The 20142-nt window shown below is 47.6% G+C and overlaps 1 protein-coding gene across 1 annotated transcript in view; it reads right to left on the minus strand.

Annotated features, from left to right (window-relative positions):
* Window positions 1-6067: 6067 nt before the first annotated feature.
* The window catches only part of DYM (dymeclin), a 296439-nt gene continuing 282364 nt past the window's right edge, over window positions 6068-20142 (minus strand). The window contains exon 17 of the mRNA XM_019652741.1: window positions 6068-8420. Within this exon, the coding sequence (XP_019508286.1) occupies window positions 8271-8420 (150 nt within the window). The 3' untranslated portion in view covers window positions 6068-8270. The remainder of the gene's footprint in view (window positions 8421-20142) is intronic.

The following is a 20142-nucleotide window of genomic DNA, read 5'->3' on the forward strand; positions in this document are numbered from 1 at the left end:
CTTAATTGCATTGTGGTCAGAGAATGTATTTCATTTGAATTCTTTTAAAGTTTGTTGAGACTTGTTTTATAACTCAGCATCAAATTTTGGCACAAGTGCCATTTGTGTTTGAAAACTACACTGTTGAGTAGTGTTCTACATGTATCCATTTGGCCAAGTTTGCCAATTGCATTGCTTAAATTTTCTATAACTTGAATTTTGGATGCTTATCTTTCTATCAATTACTGAAACAAGTGTGTTACACTCACTATGATTGCATAGTTGCCTAAGTTTCCTAGTTCAATCAATTTTTATTTTATGTATTTGAGATATGAAGTGGGTAAAAATTTAGAATGATTACTTCTTTCTGATAATTGAAAGATGCTTTTTATTTCTAATAATGCTTTTTTTTGCCTTAAAGTTTACTTTAATATTATTTACCCCAGCTTCCTACGGTTACTGTTTGCTATACATACATACATACATACATACATATATATATATATATATATATATTTCTCTATCCTTTTTTTTCAAACTTCTAAAGTCATGTGTTAAAAGTGTCTCTTGTAAACAGCATATGGTTGTTTTTAAAGCAAACCTGACAATCTTTGTCAACATTGAAGCACTGGCCCATTTATATTTAATGTAATAATGCATTTATCACATATTATCTTACAACCTGCTTTCTATTTGCCCCACCTGTTTTTCTGCTTTCCTTATCCTCTTTTGCAGCTCTTAAATCTCCCCACTGAATTAATCCATCCTCCCTCATTAGCTAGAAAGTTATACACTCTTTTACTAATATTTATTACAACATGCATCCTTGACTTATCAGTCTAGTATTAAATGGGATTTAAAAACCCCCACCTTTTCAGGGCAGGCCGAGTGGCGCATTGGTTAAGAGCTGGCTTGGGGCGCCAGCTCTGAGTAGCAGGGCCCCGGTTCGAATCCCACATGAGGGCCAGTGACACTGCCCTCTACAGCTAAGATGGTGAGCAACAGCTCGATCTGGAGCTGGGCTACCGTGATTCGTCGGTGATGGCGTAGGCTGCAGTGGGCTGTGGTAAGCTACTGTGAGCGGCCATCCAATGGCTGCGAGCGACTGCCTCACCGGGGAAGAGCGCAACGATAATACCAACATGGGCCAGTGAAGCAACGTCCTCCACAACTAGACTGAAGAACAAAAGGACAGCAACTTGTCTGTTCCCCTTCCCCGATTCTGCAATAAAATCTTAAAAAAAAACACACACAAAAATAACCCTTTTCTTGGTTGATGTGTCTTAGAACACAAACTCCATTTAAGTCCTCCCCATACCTTTACTTTCACACATTTCAATATATATTTTAAACGCCACAAGACACAATTATTGTTTTATGTAGTCAGTGTTTATGTTGACCTGCACATTTCTCATTTTCATTGCTCTTCAATCCTTACATTTGGGATCACTGTCCTTCTGCCTTTGGAACACTTCATTTTCGTTGAGGGCGTATGTGTTGATGAATTCTTCCAGTTATTAGTTTAAAAATGTCTTTATTTTTTTCATTCTTTTTTTTTTTTAAATTGGGGAGTTGGAGGATGGGAACAGCACTGGGGAATTGGGGAAGGGGAACAGAAAAGTTGCTGTCCCTTTGTTCTTCAGTCTAGTTGTGGAGGACGTTGCTTCACTGGCCCAAGTTGGCACCATCTTTGCGCTCTTCCCAGATGAGGCAGATTGGTCGCTGGCTTCAGGACGGCTGCTCCCGGCGGCTTGAGGGCCGCTCATGCTGGCTGCTGGCTACACACGGTAGCCCATGGCAACCCACTGCCACAGGGGCTGCAGCCTACACTGTCGCTGCCGACAACTCACGGCAACCCAACTCCAGGTTGGGCTGTTGTTCAGCATCTTAGCTGTGGAGGGCAGTGTCACTGGCCCTCGTATGTGGGATCCGAACCGGGGCCCTCTGGCGTCCCAAGCCAGACCAGGGCCCTCTGGCGTCCCAAGCCAGTTCTTAACCAATGCGCCACTCGGCCGGCCCTTTTTCTTCATTCTTGTGGGCTATTTTCCCCAATTAGGAATTTCTAGATTGGCAGTCACTTTCTTTCAGCGCTTTAAAGGCGCTACACTTCATTGTTTCTGCTGAGAAGTTAGCAGCTCAGTTTAATTGTTGCTCCTTTGATGGTAATCCCTCCCCTACCCCTACCAGCAGCTTTAACATTTTTCTTTTTCTTTGGCTTTAAAGTTTGACTATGACGTGCCTAGGTGTGAACTGTCTCTTATTTATCTCACCTGAGATTTTCTGGGGCTTCTTGAATTTATGGCTTGATATCTTTCATGAGTTTTGGAAAGGCTCTCAGCCAATATTTATTTAGGTAAACATTCCATTCTCTTACTCTTTTGAGATTCCAACTACTTTTAGGTCAGACATCCTCACTGTGTTGTTCACGTCTCCTACCCTCTATTCTCTATCTTTTTAACTTGTGCTTTTTCCTCTGATTTTTCATCTTATTCTCAGTTGACTAACCTGCGCTTGAATCCACCCATTAAATTCTTTTGTTTTACCCCCATTCCCCATCCGCTCCCCTCCCCACCTCAGAGCCGTTGTTCTCAGTCTAGAGGATGATGCAGCTCACTGGCCCATGTTGGTATTATGATCATGCTGCTCTACCCGGATGAAGTAGTCGGTCGCTAGCCGTTGGGCAGCCACTCATGGCAGCTCACGGCAGCTCTCCCTGGCTGCCGGACACTCACGCTTGCTACTGGCCACTCCTGGCGGCTCACAGTAGCTCACGGCAGCCCACGGCAGTCCATGCCGTCTGCCGACCACTCATGGCAGCCCAGCTCCAGGTCGAGTGATTGTTCACAATTTTAGCTATAGAGGGCGCAGCTTACTAGCACAGCTTACTGGCCCATGGGAATCGAACCAGCAACCTTGGTGTTCAGGGCTTGTGCTCTTACTAACTGAGCTATCCAGCCACCCCGCTCCCCTGAATTATTCTAATTTTTTTAAAAATTTTATTGGGGAATTGGGGAAGAGGACCAGCCAACTTGCTGTTCTTCAGTCTTCATTGTGGAGGGCGCCAGTTGCCATCTGGCTGCCCGTCGGCAGCTTGTGGCCTCTAAGCTCAAGGTGCTGTGTTCAATCTTAGTTGTGGGTGGACGTAGCCACCATCCCATGTGGAAGTCTAACCAGCAGCCCTGTTAAGAGCGCATGCTGTATCCACTGAGCCATTCGGGCGGCCTCTCAGCTCAAGGTTCTGAGTTCAGTCTTAGTTGCGGGTGGGTGTAGCCCACCATTGAATAGGCAATCTTGTTGTTAGATCAGCTGAGCCATCCTGCCACCTGTTGGCATCTCAGTAACAGCTCAGCTGGGGCACAGTATCACTGGCCTATGTGGGAATCGAACCAGTGGCCCTGTTGCTCAGAGCTTGTGCTCTTAAGCCAACTTTTAACCAACTGAGCCACTTGGCCGGCCCCACTTGTTATAATTCTTGTTATAGTATGTCTCAGTTCTTTAATTTCTATCTAGCTTTTTTTTTTTATAGTTTCTAATTCTCTGAAATTCTTGGCCACACATTTTTTTTTTCTTTGAACACAAAAAGCATAGCTGTCCAAATTCCGTGACTATTTGGAGACACCATGCGTGTTTCTATTGTGTATTTTTTTTTCTTCCTCTTATGGCTTTAATTCATATTATCTGGTCTTCTCATATACCTGTATATTTCTTTTTTTTTTTTTAGATTTTTTTTATTGGGGAATTGGGGGGATGGGAACAGTGCTGGGGAATTGGGGGAAGGGGAACAGGCAAGTTGCTGTTCTTTTGTTCTTCAGTCTAGTTGTGGAAGACGTTGCTTCACTGGGCCAAGTTAGCACCATCATTGCGCTCTTCCTGGGCGAGGCAGATCAGTCGCCGGCTTCTGGACGGCTGCTCACTCACTGCGGCTGCTGGTTACACATGGTAGCTTATGGCAACCCACTGCAGCAGGGACTGCAGACTACACCGCTGCCGGCGACTCACGGCAGCCCAGCTCCAGGTTGAGCTGCTGTTCAGCATCTTAGCTGTGGAGGGCAGTGTCACTGGCCCTCATATGTGGGATCCGAACCGGGGCCCTCTGGCGTCTCAAGCCAGTTCTTAACCAACACGCCACTCGGCCAGCCCTATACCTGTATATTTCTGATTGTAACATTGTAGAAATAATGAGGCCTTGGGTTATGCTCCTGTCTTAGCTTGGGTAGCTATTAATAAAATACCATAGACTGGGTGGCTTAAACAACAGACATTTATTTCTCAGCTCTGGAGGCTGAAAAGCCCAAGATCCAGGTGCTGGGTGATTTGGTTCCTGGTGAGAGCCCCCTTCCTGGCTTATAAATGGTGGTCTTCTTGCTATGTCTTCACATGGTGGAGTCATCTCTCCATGTCTTTCCTTATAAGGGCACTGGTCTCATCATGGGGGCTCTACCATCATGACCTCATGTAAACCTAATCACCCCCAAAGGCCGCACCTTCTAAGAACATCACAGTGGGGATTAGGGCTCAATATATGAATTTTGGGGAGACACAAATATTCAGTCCGTAACAGTTTGCTTCCTCCAGAGAGCATGTGTAGGTGCTAGGCACCTGGAGGTAACCTGGTTTTACCTCGATCCGCATTCAGGGCCTGAGCTGCTTCAGAAGCTGGGACACAGAATCCATGAAGGATAGTCTACTGATAGCCCTGGGGCACTAGGGATCCAAACCAACCCTGCAGCGAAGGACAACTTGGGAATCTGGCCAAAATATTTAAAAATCTTGAAGTCATCCCAAAGCCAACAGGATGGCGAAGTATTACCTGGCCATTTGGACGGGACTGCTTTTTTTTCTGGGGGACTTTTGGAACTCCATGGGCTCAGGAGCTGGGACTCTGAGAGCCTTGTGAAGTCAGGAGAGCAGGGGTTACCGTACGTGACCTGAACTCAAGGCAGTGGGGGTTCCCGAAGAATCTCCCTTGTTTTGGATGGGGGACCCTAAATGGATATACCCTGAGGTTCAATTGTATGCTTTGAGTTCCTAAAAAAATAAAGATGAATTATTCGCTGTGGATTGTGTGCTAGAAACCCCCCCCCCCCCCCACCGCCACTCCCCTATCTTTTCATATTCAGGGGAAGCTTGGCTCTTCGTCAGAAAATAGAAACCCTGACCTCCTTGACTCCTGGAGGCGATGTAGGACCCTGGAATAGCCCTGAATTGGCGTCAGAAAGCCCAAGGATCAGTCCCTAATATCAAATGGCAGCTACTGAAAACTGCAGGCATACTGCCTAGGAGGAAATTAAGACCCAAAGGGTTGACCTTGCAAACCCAAGCCTATAAAGGATCAGTAAGTACCCACTACTCTAATTTATGACACTAGAAAGGAACACAGAGTGACTCAGTTATGCAGAAGGCTGTAATGCCAGAGGCAAATCCCTGGCTCCCCAGAACCTGAAGGACGCCATGTTGCCTAAAGAAGGAGGAATTAAGAAATTCAGGGCCTACAAGCTTTCCCTCACTAAACGTCTCTTGTGGGCGCACTCAAGCAAGCTTGAGGAAGTGGCTGTGTTCTGACTGATGCTGGGCCTGTCCTTTCCTCTCCACCTTCCACTTTTCCAGCCCCCACGAGTTCCTTCCTAAGGAGAGGACTGTGTGTGCAGTGTACTTTATATGCTTCACCTTCCGGTACCTTCTTTCCTTTCCTTTCTCTGTCTTTGTCCTTGAGCTGCTCCATAATCTCGCTTCTGTCTGCACCGCTGAATGGTGGCCGTCTTGTGATGCCAGCGTTGCAAGGCTGTTGTTCACAGATCCTATGACACTGGCCTCAATGGGTGACTGGGAATTTTGAAGCTTTTCTGCACAGTGCCTTGAACTCTTGGCAGGGAAGGTGCTATTGAAAGGGGCAATTCTTTTAGAAATAAATATTGTGGCAGGACCCTTTGTTGAGGAGCTGACACACTGCAATAACAGCTTTGTATCTTGGGTAAAATCAGATGTTAATTCTTTCCCAACAAATGATGGTCCTGTATTGCCTCATTCTACACATTTTTACTTTGTGGAAAACAACAAAAAATTTCTAAGCAAATTAATGTGAGCATAATTCAAGCATATCATTTAAATTTATTGTCATGTAATAAATCTTTCACAAAAATAAGCAACTCCTGGTGGATTTGTAGAGCCGAGATGGTGATGCAGTGGTGTCTGGGAGCATGTACACACACGTTGCTTCTCAGGCTGCAGCCCCAGCTGAGCTTTTAGGTCAGTGAGCACTTCCGCTGTGTGGTTAAAAGGAGGGGGTAAGGCAGGAAAGGGGGCTGCTGGGAATGGGGCTTTGGGGGCACCTTGGTGAGCCAGGTGATCTGGGCAAGACTGGGGTTTCCTCAATCAAGCCTTCCTTAGTTGTCTGCTCTCTGTGACTGAGTTTTGGGGGACCCTATTTCCTCCTGTCACAAGAACTGAGGGTCCTGCAGCCCAGTGACTATCCCATGGCAGCCTCTGAGGACAGTTTTGTGGTCCTACCAGAGGCTGCGTAGCCCCACGAGACCCTTTGAAAATTTCGTGTTTTGGTTTAAAGGAAAGGAAGCAAATCAAAAAGCTTCGGAAACAAATTAAAGTTGTATAGCATTTCCCCACCTAAGAAATAAAAATAATTGCTACCCAAGATGATAATCATACCACGTCCCCCTTCTGACTGTGAGGACTGGCCCTTCCGTCTTCAATCTCGCCTTCAAGCTGGGCTCAGCAGAAGCCGTTATCATGCCTCATGTGCTGGCCTGAGGCCCTGTCCGGGTGACGTTAAATACAAGCGTTCCAGCCACTCATGGGGACAGGGAAGAGGCCTGAACAGACGAGCCGTGTGGAGGCAGCAGGTGAGCTGCACGGGCCTCCCGGGTCCCCGCCAGCAACGGCCCTGCATCGCCAGCCCCAGGGAGCTCTGGTGTCAACACTGGTCTCGGAGAGGATAATGAAACCACCGGCTGACCTCAACACCCTGCTGAAGGATGGAGCAGCCCAGGCTTTTTCGGGCAGAAAGCACACAGGTGTGCACTGGTCGACGGGCAGCATTTTTACCCTTTTCCAGAGAGTGGTGTGACTGAAGATGGCTCCTCCCGGCTCCTCAAGAGACAGAGACGGGGCAACATGACTCAGGCCTCCAGTGGGGGACACAGCGACAGGAGAGAAGCTGGTCCTTGAACCTTGTCCTGGATTAGATGGCAGCTGGCTGAAGGAGGGTGCTTGGTCTCCTGTGGGGTTGTGCGCTTCTATGCAGAAAATCAAACACTTTCTGGGTCTTTTTGAATGAAACAGGCTCCTCATCTAGGCTGTGACAGGGCGACCATGGACGTGGAGGGGGACTTGACAGGATTGTCCTGCTTGGCCCCCAATGCTGCTGCTCTGCGGAGCGCTCTCTGGCCTTTCCCTCAGAGAAGCCCCTCCCTCCAGCTCAGGGACCAAACACGGATCGCTTAGGCCCGTAAGAGTTCAAACAAAGTCAGAAATGAAGAGAAAAACATGTTTTTCATCTCATGGGGAATACCGTATTAATCAAATTGATCTCTTTCTTCTCCTATTAGTCTGGTTGAAGAAAAAAGATTGCTTTTGAAATGAAGCTTTTCTTTTCTCAATAATTAATTCAGATAGATTAACCTAATTTGTACAAGACTCCAATTTAATTCAGCTACAGCTCAGAGGCCAAATCCACAGAAAACTAATCTGGGCTTCACGAGAAGGAGCCATTTCTTTCTTTGAGGGCAAGTTGCAGAGGATCTGACGGCTCACAGCCAATTGCCTGCTCACCATGTTTATTAAATCCCGGGCCCTCTGAAAAGCAGCCCTGCCACACACACGGTTTCATTTCCTTATTAATTCCTATCCTGTCATCTTTTCATATTGATATTTTTTAATGTTGAAAGGAACACACACACACACACACACACACACACACACCAAAAATCTTGAACATGCAAAATAAAAAAATACATATTGGTAAGTGTTATATGCCTAAGGCATCAGGTTCCTGGAAAAGCTCTAGATTTTGGTTTAGAAATAAAATTGCATGTGGAATAGCAGGATTTATATTTATTATTGTTGTGTATTCCCCCACTTTTTGCACTGCAATCTAAGCTGAGTGATCTACTGCCGATGGGCATCACTTCTCCAAATCCAAGTGCGCAAGGGAAACATGCCTGTGTGATCCTCTTTACTAGAAGACATACCAGGCAATCTGTCTACTGTTCTCCAGAAAAAAGTAACTATGAGGACTGCTTGGCTGGAGGGGGTCAGGGTGGGAGCTGGGGCCGCCTTCAGTCGGAATCCATGGTGAAGAGCTGGATGTCCTGTGGGTTCCAGTACAGGCCCACGGCCGAGTTGTAGACCAGAGACCAGACATAGGGGATAAAAAACTCCTCGGGCTGCTCTTCTTCCACGTATTTGAATTTCAATTCTGGAAATTTCTGCAATGAAAACAAGAATCGTTTTAGGGAAAAGCAAAAGCAGTAGTAGTTTGTAAGCAGTGGTCTGGTGTGCAGGAAGCCTGCCTTCCCCAGCTGGTCACAGGGCCTGAGAGCTCCGGAGCTTTACAAGACCGGCTTCACATGACCGTTGAGAACATGGACATTTCCTGCAGGAGGGGCAGAGAGGCCCCTCAGTGCCAGTTAGCGAATGCCAGTTTGCAGAGAGCAGCAGGGACCCAAGCAGAGGAAGGGTGGGATGGGAACACCAGACTGGGAAATGGACCCTGAGTGGGGAGCACACGGCGTTCAAGCAACGACCATCTACTGCACAACGAGGAGCCTGCTGCTTCTGGAGGCTTTGCTTTCAGGGCTGAGTCACCTCGGAGAGGAGGACCTGGCCTCACAATTCCTAAACCTTGACCTGCGGAGGCAGACATGAGTCCATGGAGGAAGGCTGGTCATCTGGGGCGGCGGCTGCTCTGCACAGCTGAGCCTCGCCACCTTCTCCTCAGAGGCCGGTGGTGGTGGCTTTGGCTTTGCAGAGAGGGAGGCTGAGGCGATTCCTCCCTGAGGCGCAGGACACTCTGAAGTCCTGCTCTACAAACACTGCCCGGTGACCTGGCCTGCCCGGTGCAGCCCCCGCTGACAGGTGAGAACACGGGCAGTCCTGAGCGGCACTTTCAGTGGGGCGCTTGCTTCTCCAGGCTTTGGGCTTTTGCTTTTCTGTTTTTACTCCTGATCTATTTATTCCAGCAGAGGAGGCGATGCCCCTGTCAGCAGCCTCCGAGGCTGCTGGAATCCACTAAAAGCTCTCGGGCCTCTTCCCTTGCCAAGGTGACTCTGGCAGGAGTGGCTGCAGTTTGGTGGCGCTTGTCCCAGGTGGGGCAGGGAGAAGACGGCAAAGATGTCCAAAGTAGGGTGGGGGTGGGGGGGGTACAGCAGGAGGTGGAGAGAGAGAGGGCTGAGAGAGAGAACACACCCAGCACGCATGGTCCATGAGGGCAGGGATTTTACCCGTTTTGTTTGCTGCTGTATGCCCACAGACACTGGCCAGGCACTTAATAAATAATTTAATAAACGAATATATCAATGAAACAATCAACCATGTCCTGAGGACCAACAATGCCCCAGGCACAGTAGTAAACGCTTTACGGATATTATCTTCTTCAATCCTTTTTATGTGAGTCATTGTCATTCATTATATTGGTTGAGCGTCTGCTGCTCTGTGCCAGGCAGGCACCGTGTGTGCCAGGACCCAGGGATACAGGGTGCAGCAGCCACACACACTGCCTGCCCGCACAGAAGGGGTGTTCTCGTGGAGAGAGAGAGGCGGCAACACAACACAGTGACGGCAGAGAAGTGAGAAACGGAGGGACCGGAGGCTCCAGGGGCCGAGGGTGGTGGAGGGGCCGCCAGGCGGAGAGGGAAGATTGTTTCTCCTGAGGGATCAGCACGGCGGGGAGGCGTGTGTGCGTGTGTGTGTGTGTGTGTGTGTGAGTGTGTGTGTGAGTGTGTGAGGCAGGAGGGGCTGGAAGGCACAGGAGAGGGCGGGGCAGGTGAGCACTAGAGAGCAGGGCCCAGACATGGGCGCACTGGGGGACACAGGAGCCACGCGAAGAGTCCTGGCCCCCATGCTAAGGTCCCGGCTGCCTCTGAAGGGTCTGAGAAGGGGGCCTGACAAGAGTGCTCTGTGCAGGGACCACTCTGATCAGTGTGGAGAACTGGGGGACACCTGGCAGGGGCAGGGACGGATCCAAATGGGAGGCAAGCAGGCTTGAACTAGGATGATACTACACTAGTCGGGTGAATTTAAAAGATATTAAAAGGAAAGGGTGGGTGGGTGGGTAGGAGCACCACTGATGCGCGCGCGCGCGCGCACACACACACACACACACACACACACACACACCCAGGACTTTAAAAATAACATTTATAGTGATTAAGTCTAAACATCCAAGTGCTGGATCCTCAGAGTTCCACAGCAGTGAGAGGGACAGAGTTAAGCAGGAAGTGCTTTGTGGCAAGGTGAGTTTTGAGTTAAATCATGAAAAAGTATACAGGAATTCCTGAAAAGGAGGGCACTCGGGTCACGTATATTACTTCAGCATACCACAGACAGCACAGTCCCCATCTGCATGGCTTTAATGAAAACCAACTTTGTCCCCTGGCTCCCACCCAGAGTGTTGTGTAAATACGGAATATACACAAATGGGTCTTACAAGTGGCCCAAGCTCCAGGATTACCTACCCCTCCACGCTTCCTCCTGCCCTATATGCCCCACACAGCCTGTGGGGTGGAATCCAGGGTAATACCTAGGTCTGACTGGATGGGAAATTCAGTTTGCACAGCGACCCACAGTCTCAGCCACCCTAGTGCTTAGTCCTTGAATTCGATTCTCCCCACAGGCTCCCCTGGGGTCAGCTCTGTGCGCCTTCACTGTATAGCACAGAACCCAGCACACTCCTGGTCCTTAAAAAAAACTACCAGACCAAGAAAGAATGGGGAACTGCGTTTGAAGAGATGTGCCCCCCTAATGAGGATAGGAGTCCTAGTGCTTAGAATGGCCTCAAACTTCAAAAAACCTCTCACAATGACTTGGAGAGAAGTGTGGGGGCCGGAGGGGACAGCAGAGGTGATGGATTAAAAGGGCAGAGCCTTCACATTGCCTCTTTCAGTGGGAATAGTAACATCCTACATTTCTATGTGGTAACGTAGCCAATAAGATGTGCTCTTGTTAGGAATAAAATGACTAAAAGATGTGAAACCTCGTGACATATTTGGGGGTTTTCCTATGAAGGTCTTAGGAAAGGATGTGAGGCAACTTACACAAGACTGCTTTCTGTATCTCTAAGGAGGGCGGATGGGACATAAAATGAGATGACAAGCTGCTTTTGTAAGAATTCCTTCCAACCGAATTAAAGAAACTTAAGCAAGAGCTGTTCGATGGGCTGGCACTAAGTTTATCTGCCCTCATGGTTTGGGGGAATTTCTGATGACCATTCAGTTAGAAAGAGGAATGAGTCAAAGACTGCCCTTCCATCATGCACAGGCAGATCTAGGAAAAAGTCACCAAGAAAAGCACCTGGCACCTCCATGACTGTCCCTCCCACCACCTGATCAAAACAGAGCTGAAAATGCCTCGTTTTCATTCTGGCTCAAGTTTATGTCAAAACAATAAGCCATCTCACTCCGGAGTGAATAAATGTAGTAAAGAAAATCTCAACTTAGGGCAATACCCGGAGTGGCAAGAACGTCCAGTATATAGTATATAACAGTACATACAAATAGTATAAAGTAGTATAAACTTTATAGCAGACATGTATTTTATTATGAAGTTTTTTCCCACACTGATCAATGACAATTTCTGTAGAAATTCTCCATAAAGTCGTTAATAATCAATTCTGAGAATATAGCTAACGTGACTGACCGATTACATACTATGTGGCTGTCATGTGCAAACGCTTTACATATAGTTACTCATTTAATCTTTCAAGTCACTAGGAAAAGCACCTGAAAGGCAAATAGAGAAATCGGAGTTTTAGCCCCCTCTTTTCTCATCCATTCAGTACATATTTACTGAGGGCCTACTGTATAGGAGGCACAGTGCCAAAAATACAGCTGTGACTAAGACGCACACAATCCCAGCAGTTAGGAGCTCGAAGTCCAGTCCTTATCACCCAAGTGACTTGGGACAAGTCTCGTATCCTTACTCAGACTCAGGCTTCTAGAAGATAAAGTTCACTCTACTCTGAGATTTTGCATTGACCCTGTCCTATTTCACAGGGAGGTGACACTCAAATGAGACAAGCTGAGTACAAGTGCTTTCTACAGCGCCTAACAGAGTGAGTGCTCCATAAATGCTGGCTATTATTATTGACATTAAAATGATAAACCAATGTAAGTTATGCTCCTGATTTATAAGTTTTAGTGGTCAAATCTAAAGACTAGAAATATCACGACCGGCCTGGTCCTGAGCCCATTTCTCTTATGCCACTGAAATGGACACCCCTTACTTGGCAACCCTGTTTCCTGACTCGTAATAACAGAAACATAAAGGACCTGGGACTCCCCGCATAAAAACCCAGGAACAAATGCTGACAAAGGCTTAAAGTGACAGACTCATCTTCAGAAACATTTTGAAAGAACAAAGCTATGTCACCGAGAGGCAGGTTCTGAAGAACTGCCTTCTTTCTCTGTCTCAGAGTACCATTTGCTGAATGAGGAGTAAAGTGAGTGCATGACTTCAGATCTGTATGATAACCTGAGACGTTGGTACTCCTGACTCAGCTGGAAGGGGGATGGCCCTGAGGTGGGTTTATGGCTATGGTGACGAGGACAGGAGTGTCATTTCTAAGACATATCTGACATTAGGAACATGACCTAGGTGTTCCCAGCCTTCCTGTATGAGCATGTGCATGTTCACAACATCCAGGACGGAGCCAGGGGTGTGTCCTCAAACCTGAGCTCACGGGCTGCAGTGGCGGAGGCATTGGTTTGTTCCCTTTCTAATAGTCGGTGCTTATCTTTTTTGTTTGCTTATGTGCCATTTGTCTCCCCCACTAGACCACAGGCTCCAAGAAGGAAGGACTGTTACGAGCATCTGGCAGACTACTGACACTTAAGAAGTGTCTGTTGAATGACGAGTCATAATAAATGAATGAGTGTGTGACTTTGGGTCTCACAATAACCCTGTGACCTTGGCATTCTTAACTCTACCACATGGATAAGAAGCCCAAGGTTCAGGGGGGTAAAAACACGCCAAGGAGGGCAGAGCTGGTGGGCAGCGGGGCCAGAGGCTGAACAAACTCACACCTCACTGTGGCCGCCCCAGACTCACTAGGTAGCTGACGCTAGGTTTCCACGTCTTTCCAGTAATGATAACAAGCTTCACACATTTCCTAAGTGTCCCCTGACCACTACGTCAGAGCTTGAGTTTCCTCCCCGAGAAGGGATAGGCTTGATGTCCAGGTCCCTGCTCCAGCTCTGGAGTCCAGGCGGCCCCGGGCTGGGGGGCAGGAGGCCTCGCTTCGGTCCTGGCTCAGCTATTGGCAAGCTGGGCAGCTCGGGCCAAGTCACAGCGTTTCTCCCAGGCTCCGTTTTCTCATCTTGTGTAAAATGATGGACTCTGCGCTCCTTCCGACTGTGACTGGGGTGGTTTTACGAGCTGACCCCAGTAATACACTATGCATGTGTATTCTCTGCCATGCCTCCCAAGCTCCCTTGGGTTGACCTGGAGAAAAGGTTGAATGGGCTGGGCCTGGGTTCAGCTGCAACCCTGACGTTAAGCATTTGCTGCTTTCTACTTAACCAAGCTTCACCAGGTGGCAGTCTCAGAGGACGGTAAATACCTGAAAGTTCCTCAGCTGTCCTGTGGGCTGACACTAGATAGCTTTAAAGTCCAAGAGTCCAATTGCTTAAAACCCAGACAAACACGAGGCTGTGGCTGACCTGCCCACTGGCCCGAGAGCTCACAGCTAAGTGGGTTGAGGTTCTAGGCCCGACCCCTTCCACAGACTGGGCGCCTAAGTTGCTATCTCCAGAGTGTGCACCGCTGGACACAGGGAAGCAGAGTAAGCGGGAACTCATCTCTACTACTGACGAAACGTGAACACTGCAGATGGCACACACACGCGCCCCTGAAGCTACATACACTACCGGCTCCTTTCTCCTCAAGAGAGCAAGTCAGCTGCGAGACAGTATTGTATTTCTTGGGTTATTTGCTTGGAACTTTTCACCAGTGCTTAAAAGGTTCAGAAAGGGGGAGAAAGCATAAACAGCAAGAAAAACAAGAGCATGTTGTCTAGGACTTGGCTATACAAAGTTAATTTGAAAGCACAAGGTAAAGAGCTTCCTTTTTCCTGCAGTGAGTTGTTTTTAAGAGTACTGGGAACATTTTAAAAGGGTAAAATGAATAATAGGCATAAATCATAAAAGAGTTTTGAAAACACTATTCAGTCAAGCTAACTGAGTGTGAATGCAGCCTCTGCATAACTAGCTGTGCCCAAGTGCATTAATTTGACCGCCCTGCCCCCCCCCCCAAATCTACCAGATCTAGAGAAGGAGCCAACGTGGCTTGAGATTTAAATAGATGTTCTTAAAAATATGTGCTCCTCTAATATGCCATAGAAGTCTGAGACCTAAGGAAAAGAAAGACAAAAGGTTTTATTTAGCACTAATGACACTGGGGACACATTTTGTCAGGATTCAGTCCAAGAAATGTCATAGTCTGAATGTCAGAGCAACAACCTAGAAAAAGTTGCTGTTTCCTCTATGTTCCTTTTCAAGCCTGTGGAGAACAATAATGCCATCCTGTGATGGCTGAGGGAAGTCCAACTTCCGCACTTGACAGTGTCTTCACTTCTGACTCAGCCAACAAAGTCCCCTCAGCTGCCCGGGGCGCAGGCCTCGCGGGCCTTCCTGGGCCTTCCCAGTTCTGACTTCTGTCCAGGTCCTCTTCGCCCATCTTCTCTGCAATTCTGAGCCCCATTTTGGGCTCCAGCCAGTGGCTATCGGGTGGATGTGTTTAAGGACCCCTAAAGCTCTGGGAAAGAGGAGGAGGGGACTCGGGGGGAAGGCGGGCTTCTTTAATTTGATAGTTACGGCAAGAATTCATCTGAAATGGGCTAGCAGGGGGAAGGGTACTGGTCACTCAAGGCCCAGGCTTTCGCCCCTCTCTGTCCAAGACAGTTGTCCTGTGACTGCTCAACAAGGAGAGAAAACCCATCTCTCAGGCGTGGAGCTTGGTCTCCATCCAAAGCTACTTACAACAATCTTGTTGTTTTGATTTTTGGAGCCAGAGGTAATGCTAGACTCTCAAGTTTGGCTGGAATGTTTTTATCAGCTCCAGTGAATCAACCCACCACAGTGGGACATCCGGACGCCCAGCCCAGAGACAAAGCAAAGGTCTGATTTGGTGGTTGCGACTCGGGTATAACAAGCAGACCAAAAGCTTTAAAGACGGTCTCTGCTGTCAGTCATGTGATCTGGTGAAAACCCACAGGAAGTTCAGTGAACAGATGTAGGGCTCAACTGCAATAATTTTATTACCACAAAAGTCAATGGCGTTTTCCCCCTTCCACCTAAAGATTATATATAGATAGCATCAGAAATTCTAGCAAGCACCTGGCATGGCTCCAGAAAGTTTAGTGCAATTTAAAATCAAGTATCTACATAACACATTAAAAAAAATTCTTTAAAAGACCACATTAAGCCTCGAAACAGACGAGTGACTGGCGATGGTCGGTAGTGAGGCAGCCCGTCACCATAGGCAGATGGTGCGGGTTAGGCTCTGTGCAGATGAAAAGTAAACTGGTTGCAAGATCCTGTCATAAGATAGCAAGGTAAGCATTTACACATATGTATGCATTTTTTATTTTATCTAAGGCTGATTTGGGGATGATTATCCAGTTTCCCTGCCATTCCCTCCCTCATATACTATTGCTGTGTAACACTGGGTCCTTCAGAGACGGATCCTTTAACTAAACATTGGTGAGCACCAACTGTATACGAGGTCTTGTGCTTGAGCTGCGGAGGAGAGGAGGAGCCCCTGCTCCTCCAACGGGGTGCAACTTAGGAGGAGGAGTAAGGACAGTGGGAAGCATGATGGAAGGGCTCTCTCCCAGGTAGAGCTGGTTAGCACTGAGGTCGGAAGATTTTACCTGGGCTCAGACAACAAACTCTAGGAGAAATTAATGAACTGACAAATCTGGAAACATCCATGTATCAATTCAGCTAATTTATGGTCTGAACAAGCCTGAACTGCAGGCTTTTCTATGTGTAATGGAATGAGTGACAAATGCATCAAATATTATTACTTAACCACAATAAAAAAAAAAAAGGTAACCACTGCTCTATGAATAATAGTAACACCGAATATGGAGTAATTCTATTTTATGTGGATTAATTTCAAAATTAATAAAAAACTAAATTCAAAATATAGAAAATTACAAAAGGTCACTTATTAAAAGTTACGAATTAAGAAATACAAAGCTAGGGCTGGCCAAGTGGTGTGTTGGTTAGGCGTTGGCTTCGGACACCAGCTCTGAGCAGCAGAGCCCGGTTCATATCCCACATGAGAGCCAGTGACACTGCCCTCTACAGCTAAGATGGTGAACAACCGCTTGACCTGGAGCTGGGCTGCCGTGAGTCGCTGGCGATGGTGTAGGCTGCAGCCCCTGCTGCAGTGAAGCTGCCATGAGCTACCATGAGTTGCTGGCAGCCGGCGTGAGTGGCCTTGAGCCACCGTGAGCTGCTGTCCAATGGCCGGCGAGCGACTGCCTCACCTGGGAAGAGCGCAATGATAATACCAAGATGGGCCAGTGAAGCGACGTCCTCCACAACTAGACTGAAGAACAAAAGGACAGCAACTTGTCTGTTCCTCTTCCCCGATTCCCCAATGCTGTTCCCCTCCCCCAATCCCTCAATAAAACCTTAAAAAAAAAAAAAAGAAAAGAAAGAAATACAAAGCTAACATGAAGAAGCCCACAATGAGGGTGGCTAAGAACAGTCACGAGACATTGCATCTCTAAAAGCACTCTGGCTGGCCAGGCAGGGGGCGTTAGGGTGGCTCTCTGGGAAGTTAAGTTACGACCCAAGAAGAGAGTTACAAAGTGAGCAGACACCTATCCTCGAAGTTCAGGCCAGGGGACAAACAACCTCTTACTCAGGATACTGTTTTGCCACCTGAATGTCTACAAATGATACTAACAGCTTCTGTGACTGGTGGCAAAAAAGTCTTAGGAAATGCAGACAGATACAATACAAGGCTGAGCCTACACTTGTGATGAGCTCTCCATAGTTACCATCACGTCATGAGCCCAAAATCTGAAGCCTACTTGAGTTGGAAGCAGGAGCAAATGTTCCGGTTAGACCCTTCTCTCACAGATCCAGGTTAAGGGGAAGCCTGGGAAGGAGGGTGTCTTCAGTTTGAAATTTCTCTCTCTTTTCTGGGGGCTGCTGGGGCGGCACGGAGAAGAAGGAAGAAGGAAGTGAGGACAGGGGAAGTTTGAGAAAGGCCTCGGCAGATGGGTTCCGACCTGTAGGAACAGGGCTGACGGCAAGGAGAGAGCTGGCATTGCACGTGAAGACCCTTGTGAGCAAACAGCGAGGCCAAGGGCACACTTCTGGGCCTGGCTAGTAGGTGGGGCCAACGCGCAAGCTGGGAGGCTGGCAACAGGGGGTGACGTTGGAAAGACAGAGGGTGGAGACAGGGAGGGGGCCAGGATAAGGAGTCTGTTCATTTGGCGAGTCTAGAGTTGAGAGAATGGGTTGTGGGTAGATATGTATAATTTAAAAGTCATTAGCTTCGAGGTGGCAGCTGAAGTTGCCAAACGTGTAAACTCCTCAAGACTGAACTGCATTGTTGAGTCAAAGTATATGTTTTGGAGGCAAATCAATTCCAACTGGGAGACTGGGAGGAGGATACTGGATTCCAAGGTGGAAGACAAAGAGCAAAAGTAGAGAATTTACTGGCAGAACTACTTTTGTGGAAAGTGGGACCAGAAGGGTTGCCGAAAATGATTGGAATTGCTTGGCTTTCTGCAGTGGGCCCATCATCCTGGACAGCACCCGGATACACAAGAGAGTGAGAGCCCGGAAAATAAGCGCATTACTGTGAAATAGAATCCTAAGGAGAATGTAAGCTCCACGAGGGCAGGGCTTTGTTTTTTTCTACTGATGTGTCAATGTTTATTTAGAAAATTGCCAGCAGCTTACGAGGTATTTGCTGTGAATAAATGAATAAATAAATGCACAAAGGGGTAAATAAAAATTGTTGTTGTGGAAGAACTCAGAGTTGGGGGAAAACAGTAAGGGTTTGGGCAACTGATTCCTGCATACCAGGGGAGTTGGTGGAATGATTGCCCAAATTTATTTGGGACAAAACGAGCCAAATTAAGCCCATATCACTTTGAGAGGCAAATGAGCTGACAAATTGGGATTTGGGGGACAATACTTCCAATCTAATAGATTAATTTACTTGTCAAATTGCCTGCTCTCCTTGCTTACCACTATCCCACTACTGTCATATTCTCACTTAACTAGGAAAATCGGGCTCATGGAGATGGATAATGTTGATAGAGATGGTCACTGCCATATGTTATACTTTAATACATACCTAATTATGGAAAACGAAGTGAACTCATTAACAGTACAAGCTCTAGATAGTCACGGACTAGATTGATGCATACTATGTAAACTGAGACAAGTTCCATTTTTAATGAGTCCATTACTTTTCACTCGTCAAGACGTCAATATGGTTTAAAAAGGGGGGAGCGTGTGGCTTCCAAATGTAACAGTTGAGCCATAATTACTGTATCTGTGATAACCTTTCTCTATGCTAATATTTTTTCAGAGTAATATGTGACCTAGGAGGGTGGGAGTCATGGATTTGGAGAGAGTCTGAATCATGTTTTAGACAGACTCTGGCCAAAAAAGAGTCTTTGCTGTGTCTGACAGATTCACGCTGGGAGTTACGTGTGGGTGATGACATGCAGAGGACATGGGGACGAGGCAGACAAGAGGCTTCACTGGGACGCCCTGGCCCCGATGGGTAGGCCACTGACTGAGGGAGAGCTCAGGTGATTATATCAGGTGAGCACACTGCCTTTGTCACAGAGAGAAAGAGAACTCCAACCAGGACAAATGTGGAGACAAAAAGTTGCCTTTAGTTTCTTAAGAGTTATCTTCTTTGAACATTTTTAGGATTTAAGTTATAAGCAAACCTGACAGTTTTTCAAGCCTTCAAGGGGCATCACCCATTCTTAAAGTCATGCCTTAATTGTCCCTTGGCAAGAAGTTAATGCTCAGCTCTGTAATCAACATTGCCATGCATCCATTACATAGGAGGGTTTTTCTTCTGCTTATGGAAAGAACAATCTATTCCAAGTGTTTCGTGAAAAACCTTGTGCTTGCTAAGCTGGTGACATTTTTTTCAATCTATTTGGAGAATATCCTACTTAAATCTCATGATCTTTAGGGCAGGCATTTTATAACCTGAAGTTCAGTCTTAGTTTTTCTTATGGTGTATTTCCCAGTGACCCAAGCATGACCCATGAGTGGGTGAGCCAGACCTGTGACTTCCGTCACATGCAACAGTCCTGGCTCTGTGCTTATTCTAACATGTGTTGTCAATGAATTGAAAGCACGTAACGAGGGGCCGGCCGAGTGGCACGATGCTTAAGAACTGGCTTGGGATGCAGGAGGGCTCCGGTTGGGATCCCACATATGAGGGCCAGTGACGCTGCCCTCCACAGCTAAGATGCTGGACGGCAGCTCGGCCTGGAGGTGGGCTGCCGTGAGTTGCCAGCGACAGCGTAGGCTGCAGCCCCTGTGGCAGTGGGTTGCCATGGGCTACCGTGTGTAGCCAGCAGCCAGCGTGAGTGGCCAGGGAAGAGCACAGTGATGGTGCCAACTTGGGCCAGTGAAGAAATGTCCTCCATGGCTAGACTGAAGAACAAAACGACAGCAGCTCGTCTGTTCCCCTTCTCCCAATTCCCCAGCACTGTTCCCACCCCCCCAACTCCCCCACGGAAAAAAAAAAAAAAAGCACATAATGAGTTGAGCCAGCCGAGTGGCTCAGTTGGTTAAGAGTGCGAGCTCTGAGCAACAGGATCGCCGGTTTAATTCCCACATGGGCCAGTGGGCTGTCGCTGAGCTGCCAACAGGTGGCAGGATGGCTCAGCTGGTGAGAGCACGTGCTCCTAACAACAAGGTTGCCAGTTTG

Source organism: Hipposideros armiger, unplaced genomic scaffold, assembly GCF_001890085.2.
Source record: "Hipposideros armiger isolate ML-2016 unplaced genomic scaffold, ASM189008v1 scaffold_186, whole genome shotgun sequence".
Classification (NCBI taxonomy): Eukaryota; Metazoa; Chordata; class Mammalia; order Chiroptera; family Hipposideridae; genus Hipposideros; species Hipposideros armiger.